This window comes from Phycodurus eques, chromosome 12 (assembly GCF_024500275.1).
Source record: "Phycodurus eques isolate BA_2022a chromosome 12, UOR_Pequ_1.1, whole genome shotgun sequence".
Lineage (NCBI taxonomy): Eukaryota > Metazoa > Chordata > Actinopteri > Syngnathiformes > Syngnathidae > Phycodurus > Phycodurus eques.
Genome location: NC_084536.1, coordinates 9,463,642 through 9,476,149, shown reverse-complemented (window position 1 = coordinate 9,476,149; position 12,508 = coordinate 9,463,642). Strand labels below are relative to the sequence as shown.

At 41.8% G+C, this 12,508-nt stretch overlaps 1 protein-coding gene across 1 annotated transcript in view; it reads left to right on the top strand.

The window, feature by feature from the left end:
* Nucleotides 1-12,508, top strand: part of wnt6b (wingless-type MMTV integration site family, member 6b) — a 43,862-nt gene that overhangs the window by 12,755 nt on the left and 18,599 nt on the right. Inside the window, exon 2 of the mRNA XM_061691698.1 lies at nucleotides 5,000-5,220. Coding sequence (XP_061547682.1) covers nucleotides 5,000-5,220 — 221 coding nt within the window. The remainder of the gene's footprint in view (nucleotides 1-4,999; nucleotides 5,221-12,508) is intronic.

Genomic DNA, 12,508 nt, shown 5'->3' with positions numbered 1-12,508 from the left:
ACAAATTCATACTGTATATATTCATTCATATCTCAGAAATAAGACCATTTATTTTGCGGTCTTGTCTGAATGTAAAAGGACTGCCTCATCCTGGCACTTCGGATCACAGATCCTTCTGGTGTGTTGCAACAACGAATGTAAAGAACCAAAAAAAAATAGGAAAAAGAAGAAAAAAAATTAATTTGTGTATGTTGTGCATACTGTATATAAGGCATATTAAGCAGTATGACAAAATCCTGTATATCCAAAAATGTAATTAGGATCTTCACAAAACTTGTTGCAAATCATTCAGTTCATTTGGGACAACTATCGGTAAAGACAGTTGACATTAAAAGTCATTATAAACAATGAGGACCTTTTGATGGATATCAACGGCCAATAATTCAAATACTCATATCAGTAAAATGAATTGTTTCTCAAAAGGAAATTCAGTGGGCCATGTCTTTACTGTCATTGATCAAATTATATGAAAAGTACGATGGACTTGGTTTTCCCTTGCCCGGACGCGGGTCACCGGGGCCCCCCTCTGGAGCCAGGCCTGGAGGTGGGGCTCGAAGGCGAGCGGCTGGTGGCCTGCACCCATGGGACCCGGCCAGGCACAGCCTTACAGGGTAACGTGGGTCCCCTTCTTATGGGCTCACCACCTGTGAGAAGAGCCATAGAGTTCGGGTGCAGTGCGAGCTGGGCGGTGGCCGAAGGCGGGGACCTTGGTGATCCAATCCCTGGCTCCAGAAGCTGGCTCTGGGGATGTGGAATGCCACCTCTCTGGCACGGAAGGAGCCCGAGCTGGTGTGTGAGGTCGAGAAGTTGGGACTAGATGTAGTCGGACTCGCCTCCACGCACAGCTTGGGCTCTGGTACCAGTCCTCTCGAGAGGGGTTGGACTCTCTTCCGCTCTGGAATTGCCCACAGTGAGAGGTGCCGAGCAGGTGTGGGTATACTTATTGCCCCCCGGCTCGGCGCCTATACGTTGGGGATCACCTCAGAGGATGAGAGGGTAGCCTCCCTCCGCCTTCGGGTGGGGGGACGGGTCCTGGCTGTTATTTGTGCCTGTGCACCAAACAGCAGTTCAGAATACCCACCCTTTTTGGAGTCTTTGGAGGGGGTGCTGGAGAGCGCTCCCACTGGGGACTCCATCGTTCTGATGGGGGACTTCAATGCTCACGTGGGCAATGACAGTGAGACCTGGAAGGGCGGGATTGGGAGGAACGCCCGCCCCGGTCAGAACCCGAGCTGTGTTCTGTTATTGGACTTCTGTGCTCACCACGGATTGTCCATAACGAACACCATGTTCAACCTAAGGGTGTCCACACGTGCACTTGGCACCAGGACACCCTAGGTCGCCGTTCAATGATCGACTTTGTGGTCGTGTCATCAGACTTGCGGCCGCATGTCTTGGAGACTCGGGTGAAGAGAGGGGCGGAGCTGTCAACTGATCACCACCGGGTGGTGAGTTGGCTCCGATGTTGGGGGAAGATGCCGGTCCGACCTGGCAGGCCCAAACGTATTGTGAGGGTCTGCTGGGAACGTCTGGCAGAATCCCCTGTCAAAAGGAGTTTCAACTCCCACCTCCGACAGAAATTTGCTCATGTTCCGTGGGAGGCGGGGGACATCGAGTCCGAGTGGAACATGTTCCGCGCCTCCATTGCTGAGGCGGCCGACCGGAGCTGTGGCCGTAAGGTGGTCGGTGCCTGTCGTGGCGGAAATCCCCGAACCCGCTGGTGGACACCACCTTTTGTCAATAGAGTGTACATTGGGTATAAAAAGTCTACACACCCCTGTTCAAATGGCCATTTTTGGGGATGAGAGTGAGATAGATCCATCCATGTTCTTTACCGCTTCTCCTCACGAGGGCCGCGGGCGTGCTGGCGCCTATCCCAGCTATCTGCGGGCGGGAGGCGGGGTACACCCTGAACCGGTCGCCAGTCAATCGCAGGGCAAGTAAAATAGATCATTTCCCCAAAAATCCGCCATCAATGTGACCTGCACACCTCAATGCAAACAAATGAAGTGCCATCTGCCTTTGATATTCCTACACTAGAATAGGCATTATATTGATTATTATTTAATTAGTTATTTTATACTGTCAATACTATTTTTTTTATTTTTTTTTTTACATCTCAAAAAGAGTGATGTGTCGACTTTTTATATCCTCTGTAACAACAGGTTAAGACAACTGATTTTCTCAAATCTTTTATGAGTCTACACTAGTCACACCTTGCAGGGACACAAACCTTGATGTAGTGTACCCGTCTCCAAACAAAGGCAAGAATGCTTGGCCCACAGTCATGTCACGATCTGACTGATACACCCTTTTTTTGGAAATATCTCCGCCAATGAACTCTTTCACCTTAGCTCACTCCATTTTCATATTCGCTGTTCTGTCTAAAAAAACAAAACAAAACAAAAACATTTAAACTCACTCATTGGGAATTGCCAGAATAGTTTAAGAGAATTCACACATACGGGTGCTTAATGAATGTGTTGGAACGCCACCCAATGTACTCATGTAACATAATAAGGACAAGCGCTATAGAAAATTTTATTTTTCATGTTGAATCCATGAATTATGTAATATTCTCCAAAATGTGCTGCTAGTGTTTCCCCTTTGACTATGTTTATTGGAGCATTCTATTTCACAATCTTTCACACATAGAATTTTTTTTCATCCATGGCCCTTTCATGTTTTTTCACAAAATTCCTCAACCCTTGCTACTGTTCCATCGTGGACCCAGAAGTAACACTTGAGTACGTTTACTGCTCTTTGCCTCCTGCTGTAAAACGAGCTTTTGTGAACTGCTGACTGAGCTCACTACATAGCATGTACACACACACACACACACACACACACACACGGAGACACGAAGACTCTTACATGTGTGGACTTCTGATTTTTTTGATACACTATCTCATTCACGCTCTCTCTTTAATGCTCTCTCTCTCCCTGCCTGTCTCTCTCTCCCTCTCTCTCTCTCTCTCTCTCACTCACTCTCTCACACACAAACACGCACACAAAAACACACAAACACAAACATGTGTAAACACACACAGACACAGGCCCATCCTGATGACAGCGTGTAGATAATAAGTGGTTGTTGAGTGGGAGTTAGTGTTGCTAAGTACTGTTCTAGCACCTGCTAATTTACACATGCGCTCACATTTATTTTTTTTTCAATACTCACACGTACTCACTTTTAACAACTCAGAGAGATCACTTATAAATATAGTCAGGTTGTTTTTTTTGTGTCTTTGTTGAGAGTTAAAGGTGTCCAGATGTGCGTCTTTCTTGTTATCAGTCCTCCCAGCGAGAGTGTTTGTTCTACTTTCTGCAAACAAACTCAAGAAGCCGATGAATGATTTCAGGTGTCGGCGATGAACAGATACGAGGCGCAAGTGTGTGAAAATCGTTTTTTTGGCTTACATTTGGTTTTCCACGCCCATATTTGCTGATATGGATCCCATCTGCTCGGATGCAAAGTCAAAGTCGAGGTAGACTGAGAGAGAGGTGATGACTGATGATGCAGGCATTTGAAATAAACACGAGACTTAGAGTAGAGGATATTAGCATCAAAAGTTTGAATAATACAGAGTCCAAAATTTTTTTTAAATGCCTTTAAGCATATGTTTATTAAACAGCTCTTCAGACTTGCCATATGTTATTATTATTAGTAGTATTTTTTAATCGAAGACAATATCCAAAGTTGTTTTAAAATTCTCACAAAAAGTGCAGGGAGCTCCCAGGCTCAGCCGCATATCTTATGAAGTTAAATGAAAACTTCAACAAATAAATAACATTCAGTAGATAACATTTTCCAAAATTTCAGTATAACCGTCATGCTCATCGTTCACGTTGTTGTCATGTTCAAACGAAAACAAAAAGTGCAGAGTATTCCCAGGGTCAGCAGCAGCCCTTGTTAAGTTAACTGAGAATTTTAATAAATAAATAAATATTTCCCTGAAGTTAACACAGTTTTAAATTGTTCTCTTATCGGCCGTCAGATAAAACGAAAAAAAAAAAAAAAAAAGAAAAGGCAGATGCCGATATGCGTCAAAATGCCAATAATCGGCCCGGCCAATAATTGATTCGACCCGGCCAATAATTGATCCACCCCTACGTTAGACTAAACAATTCATTCATTCAGTCAGTTTGCAGACAGAAGCTATGATCTGATCATGAGCACACTGGCCAAAGATTTACCAAAAATCTAATTTTAAAAGAGTATTGTTCATTTTCTCCCTGACACAATTTAATCCAATTTTCAGGCGTCATTATTGCTTTCAAGAATTACAGCGACCCTACCCTACCTTACCCTATGTCTTGTCTTGCTGAATTAAGCCAATTTGAAAAGGGGGCAGGGGGTGGGGGGTTGTGGGGGGTCTCTTCTCATGCAAGCGAGCGACTTGACACCCTGTCTCATATACTACTAGGCTAATGGCAAGTATGGCTTTCGTTGCCATGATGACCAGGGGTGGCACTGAGGGACTGGGACAGGTGGCTAATACTTGAGGAATTCACCCCCTAATCTCAAAATCTGCCGGTCTTAAATCCAAAGCGATGCAACGCTGCCATCTACAGGGATCCGTTCATTTTGACAGCGCTTTACAAACCTGAATTTTGCAGACAAGCTGGGCGAGACCCTCCTCCACGCCTACCCATTGAAAAACGTACTTGATAAATAGTTATGTCGGTGGCAGTCAACATTTGGATGACAAATATAAACGTACACGGCACTGAATGGGTTAAGAGACTTCCACTGCCATCCATCCATTTTCAACCATCTGGCTCATTAAGGGTGAAAGGTACACTTCAGCCTGGACTGGCTGTCAATCACAGGAGAATTCTGAATGTGACCTTTTAACCGACTGCATGAAAGTCAACTATGTGAACCAGGACTCTACCAATGGCTTGAATTTGCAATCACCATTCAATGTACAGTATTTACTGCATGATTTGCAGGCGTCGCCTATTGTACTTACTAATATTGTTTGATCCTGTCCAGGGCGGTGGGCAGTCCACTGTTGATGGATCCTAACAGCATATGCAGGAAGGCAAAGCGTCTGGTGGGGAAGCATGCCGAGCTCTGTCAGACTCAGCCGGAAATCATCAGCGAGGTGGCCAAAGGAGCCAGGCTGGGCATTAGGGAGTGTCAGTACCAGTTCAGGTACCGCCGGTGGAACTGCACGAGCCACAACAAGTACTTTGGCAAAATACTGCAACAAGGTGAGTAAACATACATGGAATTTGTGACTTGTTTCTTTCATTCTACACCTTTCCCCGTTAACAGGTTTAATGCAATTGGTATATCAAGCCAGAGTGATAACTTGATAATTTTGAATGAATTGAATCCTTTCACGGTAACGATATATGCAATATCGTGCAAAAAATAATCCATCCATCCATCCATTTTCTGAGCCGCTTCTCCTCACTAGGGTTGTGGGCGTGCTGGAGCCTATCGCAGCTGTCACCGGGCAGGAGCGGGGTACACCCTGAACTGGTTGCCAGCCAATCGCGGGACACATACAAACAAACAACCATTCGCACTCACATCCACACCTATGGGCAATTTAGATTCCCCAATGTATGCATGTTTTTGGGATGTGGGAGGAAACCGGAGTGCCCGGAGAAAACCCACGCAGGCACGGGGAGAACATGCAAACTCCACACAGGCGGGGCCGGGGATTGAATCCCGGTCCTCAGAACTGTGAAGCTGACGCTCTAACCAGTCGTCCACCGTGGCGCCCGCAAAAAATAATAATGCAAGTATTTCTAAATGTGTTATATTTTCCCATAACAAATAATATAACATACTATTGTCATGTGTGCCTACTGTGCAGCTGTTCCAATATTTTCTCTCTAAACACTGAATTTACCTGCCAATTTGCTGTTCGTAGTTGGTTTCTCTCCACACTGTTCAGACTTCTGTTCAAAGTGTACTGTACCACATGCAGTAAGCGCATATTCTGGTGTTTCGCTGCGCTACTTTTCAAATTAGCTTAGCGTTGAGCATAGCTTCTCTGCCTTCTCTCTTCTTGCTTGGTGTGTCACATGATTAGCTAACTGTTGACCTCCTTTAGTGATGATACTCGTCAAAAAACGTTGCTTATGAAGGCCAGGATTAGTTACTTGGGGAAGACATGCTAGGACATTGTTTAGCCGCGGTAGTCAGCCGCAGCTCGTGCGGAGCAAGTTAGCTTAGCGCTTAGCATTGCCCCAGGAGTTCACGCGTAAAGCAAGAAAAGATGGGTGAATGTTCAACGTGAACACACTATTGTTTTTTTAAACAGCTCAGGGTGGGTTAAAAATTCTTATCCCCAGTGGGCATCAACCATGAACAGTATATAATCAAAATGTAGTTGGTTACAATTACAACTTACCCTGTTGAAAATGTAATTGGAGTGTAACTGTTTCAATTTGATTCTCAAAGTAATATAACTAATTACATTTGATTGCATTTTGAATACCTTTCTTAATTTTGAGTGAATGCGTCAACGGGATGCTTGGATGTTTCCTCTAAAATGTAGGTAAAAATGTTTTTTTTTAAATTAACCACATACTGTATTTTTTCTTTACCCAAATAATAAACAGATGGCAGAACATGATGAAATGTAAATACATGGTAAATTTTGTTGTTGTTGCATTACAGTATACTGTATGTGCACAGCATATTGAAAACATGATACAATGTTGACCTCATGACAAAGGTGTCCAATTTAGACAATAGCACTATCGCACTTCAAATGACAACCCAGATAAGTGATGCCATTAATATTCCATAAATTTTTAAGATAAAAGTGTGCAAAAAGTCCATGTTCTTTTATGTGTTCAAAATTTACCTATACATTATGGGTGCAACCTTTTCAAAATCCCAGACAAACTTATAGATTGCAACACAAGATGTTGCTTGATTGATTAACTGAAGTTTGTTTAAAACATGCAGTACAAAAGAAAACAAACAAACAGGACAAATATCTCCTCCTTCAAGAGGGAGATATTTGTCACTTGAAGACTACTGCTAGTCTTCAAGGTCTTATTTGTAAAAAACTACCAGCATGTCATGTTTGAGACTACAGCATAATGGTACATGACTAGAGAGAGACAATCACAAGTGTTGGCTTTAGAAGGAGGAAGTCGAAATTAAAAAACATATACAAAGATATAACATATACATATATCAGATCTTTTGCAGCTATTTTTAAAAAGAATTTTCCAAAAGCAAATTTAATTACCCTTTTTCTGAGTAATGTGACATATTACCATTGTGTAAATTCTGTAATTAAATAACGCAACGTCATTACGTGTAATTCGTTACTCTGCAACACTGGGAGGACCACTGGATGTTCGGCTGGCTGGATGGATGGATGGACTTCCTAGTGAGTGAACCTTATATAGTAATAATGCAATATCCAATTTTCCACCCAGGGGTTGTTAGGGTTTTAAACCTCTGACCTCACTAGACGGTCTCGTGCCAACTGGAGGTCAGATGCCTGTCTAATACCAGTCTAGAAGACAAGGGCAGCTCTTGTCTCAGAGCGTAGACATGTTCACAAGTGACTGCTTCCACTCTTCATCAAATTGGGCATGCTTGAAATGATCAAGTAATATCTCCTCTTAAGATCTCCCAGCATCTTCCTGCAGCTCTTTGATGTCTGCAATATGGTTGCCCTAGGTAGGCCCTCCAAGATTTGTTGCTCTTCCTATCATGTGATTCTGTTCATAGAAAGATGATTGAGGGACACTGCATGGCCTTTATTTTCTGTGCTAGACCAACAGGAGAAAGGAATATTCATTACCAACACAAGAGATGAGTCAATTCGGGCGTCATCTCTCAGACATCTTGGAAGTTTGCACTTACCTGTTTTTTGTTGTCCTATGATGATTGTCCTATGCTCATTTAACATTTATCAATATTCCATCATTAGGGTTTTGAATCTTGGCTGTTATCCTATTAGCAATAAAAAAAACAAAAAGACAGGAAGACAGGACAAGAATGTACCGGCAGAAGACAGACTGGCAATTAATCACACATTCCTGCCTGTCTATAAGAAAGACCAAATTGCTCTTTTGTTTTGCAGCACTCAATGACCTGCATCTACTTGTAAGGGCCGCTGATTCACATTCTAACAAGTCTTCCTCCTTGGAGAACGTTCAAGTAATGCAGACTAGGCACGCTCATCAAATTCTAAACCGTTTAAATAAGCATCGTTAAATAGTTTGTCAACACTTCATAAAACTTCAATACGCATCCCCCTTTGATAAGAATACAAGCGTGACTTAGTGCTTGCCAAATAGAAGACCTACTTTTGGCTGTTCTGCTTTCATACAGTGCAGCAGTAGCTTGCCCAGTAATAGCCCACAGCCATTTATACCTGACTTTATAACTTAATTGTTAACATATCTGAAAGAACTCGTAAATCCTTAAATGTGTATCGTATGATCGTAAAGGAGTAATGCTGTGTCAGCAATACACACAATTGGTTGCTTTTGAAACTACATAGTATTGCTTACATTAAATTTTATGTTTCCCATTTACTCATTTACTGCCATAGACATTTATATTCATCAACTTTGAGTGAAAGATAAAGATGAGGAAATTCATCTTGGCTAGTCACATTGATTATGAGGGAGAGAAATGCCAACACGTTGGAATTCGGATGACAATCGGCACCTGACAGTATGTATATGTGTGGTATAAACAGTATGTGTCATGATAGGTAGTAGAAAGTGTATGATGAGGGCTGCACGATGAATTGTTTGAGCATCGTCATCGCGATGTGCCCATGCGCAATAGTCACATCGCAAGGTCCTGCGATGACAGAGGCAAAAGAACTAAGGCACCCAACATGCATTGTGCGCATCATTTCAGCAATCACAGTCATACTGTGAATAGTTTGGCAGATAGCAAAACATTCTCGAAATAATAAGATTTTATTCGTCACTCCCAGCTGTAGTTTACTGGAAAACTGTCACGTAAAACAAAGAATTAAACAACGCATGTCGGCTACCCACCTGTCAAAAACGCACACAGGAATTTGTCTCCGGTAGTTGGAACCGCTCTAGTACGACAACAGACAGTCAATTGACAGAGAATACCTTTGAGACATAAAGACATTGGAAGAAAAAAAAAACAGTCACTGAGTAATAAGAGGTTGCTAGTACTCTAGTAATGGTAAATGTATTTATTTTTTGACAATTGTGCAAACAAAGATGCTGAGTCCTCTAGCAATTAGAGCAGTTTGAAATGACTAATGGAACAGTAGTCTGGTGCAATGACCATTGTGCAAAGGGCGCTGAGACTTCAAGAAATGTACAGGTTTGCGCTTTAAAGTGACTAGTAGTGCGATAATCTGGGACAAGGTCGATTGTGCAAATGTTGCTGATGCTACTCAGTCAGTCGATTGTGCAAATGGTGCAGATGCTACTCAGGCACATGAGTGGCCAGTATTGGTCAACAACAAATATGCAAATAGTGCAGGGTGGCTACTACAGTGAGTGCACGAGTAATTTATAATTGGCCCGACAGAAGTGTGACAACAAACTCAAGGAAAACAAAAAAATACATTAGCGCCAGTGATAGGGTAAATTATAACCCTTCAAAGACTTATATCTTCTTGTCTGGGAAACTATTTCATGCCTGCATTTAATGTACATTATAGTTCAGAATGCAATGAATGGATGCAACAGATTACACTTGGGGAAAAGGGAAGGATGGAGATCTACAGCTACATTGAAGGGACAAACTTAAAGGGAATATGAGGTCTTAATGGTCCTTATTTCATTAACAAGTTGATTTTATGTAGTTTTTAGCGCAAGAAAATGAAAGCAGTGTTTTGTTCAAGCTGATATTATACCTGATATTGCTGTCATATACTGTAACATTGCACTACAATATGAACAACAGCTAGCTCAACAAAATAATGGTCAATCACTAATTTAACATGCTGAAAAAGCACCAGTTAGTTAGGGTGTCATGATTAAAATGATGCAAACATGACAGAGAGTGACACCCCTCCTTGCAAGCCTCATGAACCCAAACAATCATACACCGTTTCTTTCCTCTCTGACATAAAAAAAAGAGCTATAGCACCCCAACATTATGTTCAATCGTTAATTTAGTATGCTGAAAAATCGCTATTCTGCTTGACATGGTTCTTTTCACAAAAAGCTTGTTTTGTCCACTTTTTGGTCAGACACCTACCCATGTTCTTTTGCTGATTACTAAAGAAAAGGAAAACATTGGACATTTTTCTGGTGAAAGAAGAGAGTATGAAAACAGCTGGCAGTGAATTTATGTGGATGTAATAGTGTATGAATTATTTTCTTATCAGGAGACCTTGTACTAGCTGTTATTTGATAGTAAAAAGTGTATTTAACTTGCTTATTGACATTTGCCTCTGTTCACCTTTTGAGCTTGTTTCTTCCACTTAAGTTTTGTTGCTGCTAGAATGACTGCTGTTTCACCACACCGAAGTCAAAACAAACTATCACAACGTGTTTGCTCTGTCTCTACCCATATGTTATGTTTATCATCAATATTATTGAGCCGTTTAACCTTTATTTATTTTTCTCTGGGTGTTTTGCCCAATTCTACCGCGCAAACAATTGCAATGATGCGCACACTGTTTTGCTTTTGCGCTAATTCTTTTGCTCGAGCCGTTGGAGGGTTACACAAAGATGAATGATTGAAACATCACTCTCATCTCCCTCTGTGAAAATATCTCCAGGCTATCCATCTAAACCTCAGTTAGTGTTAGATGTTTTGACGACATGCCAACAAGCTGTGTGAATGTGAGTGTGCTTTTGTGTGTGTAAGGAGTGTATTCACAACAATAATAGTTTTAATTGATTTCACAACATTACTTTTCATGGCAGTCTATGATGTCTCCCCTGGACATAAACTTTTACAAACCTTTTACAGCTTGCAGGATGTTCCAAGGGTGCATTTTTATTTTTATTTTTTTCAACTTTTGTATAAGCTAGCATTAAATCCACTCCACTCCTGGGCTGACAAAACCTGTCCACACCATTTCTGTTCAAACATTAATTGAATAACCAAAAAAAAAAAAGAAGCTATTTTATTCCATTTCCATTGATTAAATGGTTAATATGTCATAAAAGCAAATGATTGTGGTTACATCATCTTCCCAAACACATTTTCAAAGGTCTTAGAGGCATGAGTGATGCAATAAATAAAACGATGAGCTGACGAAGCAGCGTAATAGGTGAAAATGAATATGTACGCAACTTACCTTCGTGGCGATTCGTTTCCTTCTGCACCGAAGCATTACAGCAATCCATTTTTAATAAAATAGGCTTGCTCAAATGTATTGAACTTACTTTCCCTCGTTATCACGCACACATAGCCACTAGCTATGCTCAAGCACCTGCCTCTTCGCCCTGGATGAAAAAAGTGCTCTTTTTGCTGCAGTTTATTTTTTAAAGGTCCCATATTTGGGCAATATAGACCTCCATAGAGTGACTCTCTAACATGGACTTCGTATAAAAGTGCCAATTTCATTTTTTAAAAAAGCACCTTGGTTTTGTCGTACTACTGTCCAGAAAAGGTCCCTCTGACAGTTCCTTCTGTTTGACCCAGTTTTGTATCTGCTTTGTCCATATTTGGCTAAGACCGCCCCTTTTCCTCTGATTGGTTGCCTCTGTGTAGAAGACCCACTTGTGAGAGCACACGTTTGTTACGTTGACAGCGCTGACTCAGGAGTGGAGAGGTAGGCGGAGATCTTCGCTATTGACGTGGATAAGCTCGAGAAATTCAAATGACCTGATTTCAGGCCTCCAACCGTCTGGAACTAAGGAATGGATTTTAATTCATATTTCACATGTTTACTGAGGCACCACAGAGAAAATATTACATCCCAAATACTAGAAAAAGTTGGTTTGGTAAAATATGTACCTTTAATATACATGTATTTTTTTAATTGAGTTTTACAGGTTAACGCTTAACTAATAGTGGGATTAAAGTTTAAAAACTATTAAAAAAGTTATATTTTTTATCTCCGTCATTTTTGTAATTCACATAATCGTGCCTTTTGAACAGGGGTTTGTTTTTATATCCACTGTAGCCTCCCTACATCTCCTTTGTTAGTAGTGGTAATATTGACTGCGTTGGCCGGCACGGTGACCAAATGGTTAGCAAATCTGCCTCACAGTTCTGGGAACCGGGGTTCAAATCCCATCCCGCCTGTGTGGCGTTTGCATGTTTTTCCCCCGTGCCTGGGTGGGTTTTCTCCGAGCACTCCGGTTTCCTCCCACATACCAAAAACATGCATGGTTGGTTGAGTGAAGACTCTAAATTGCCCATAGGTGTGAATGTGAGTAGGAATGGTTGTTTGTTTCTATTTGCTCTGTGATTGGCTGGCGACCGGTTCAGGGTGTACCCCGCCTCCCGCCCGAAGATAGCTGGGATAGGCTCCAGCTGGCCGCGATCCTAATGAGGATAAGTGGTAAAGAAAATGGGTGGATGGATTGACTGTGTTGCTTGTGTTCATAATAA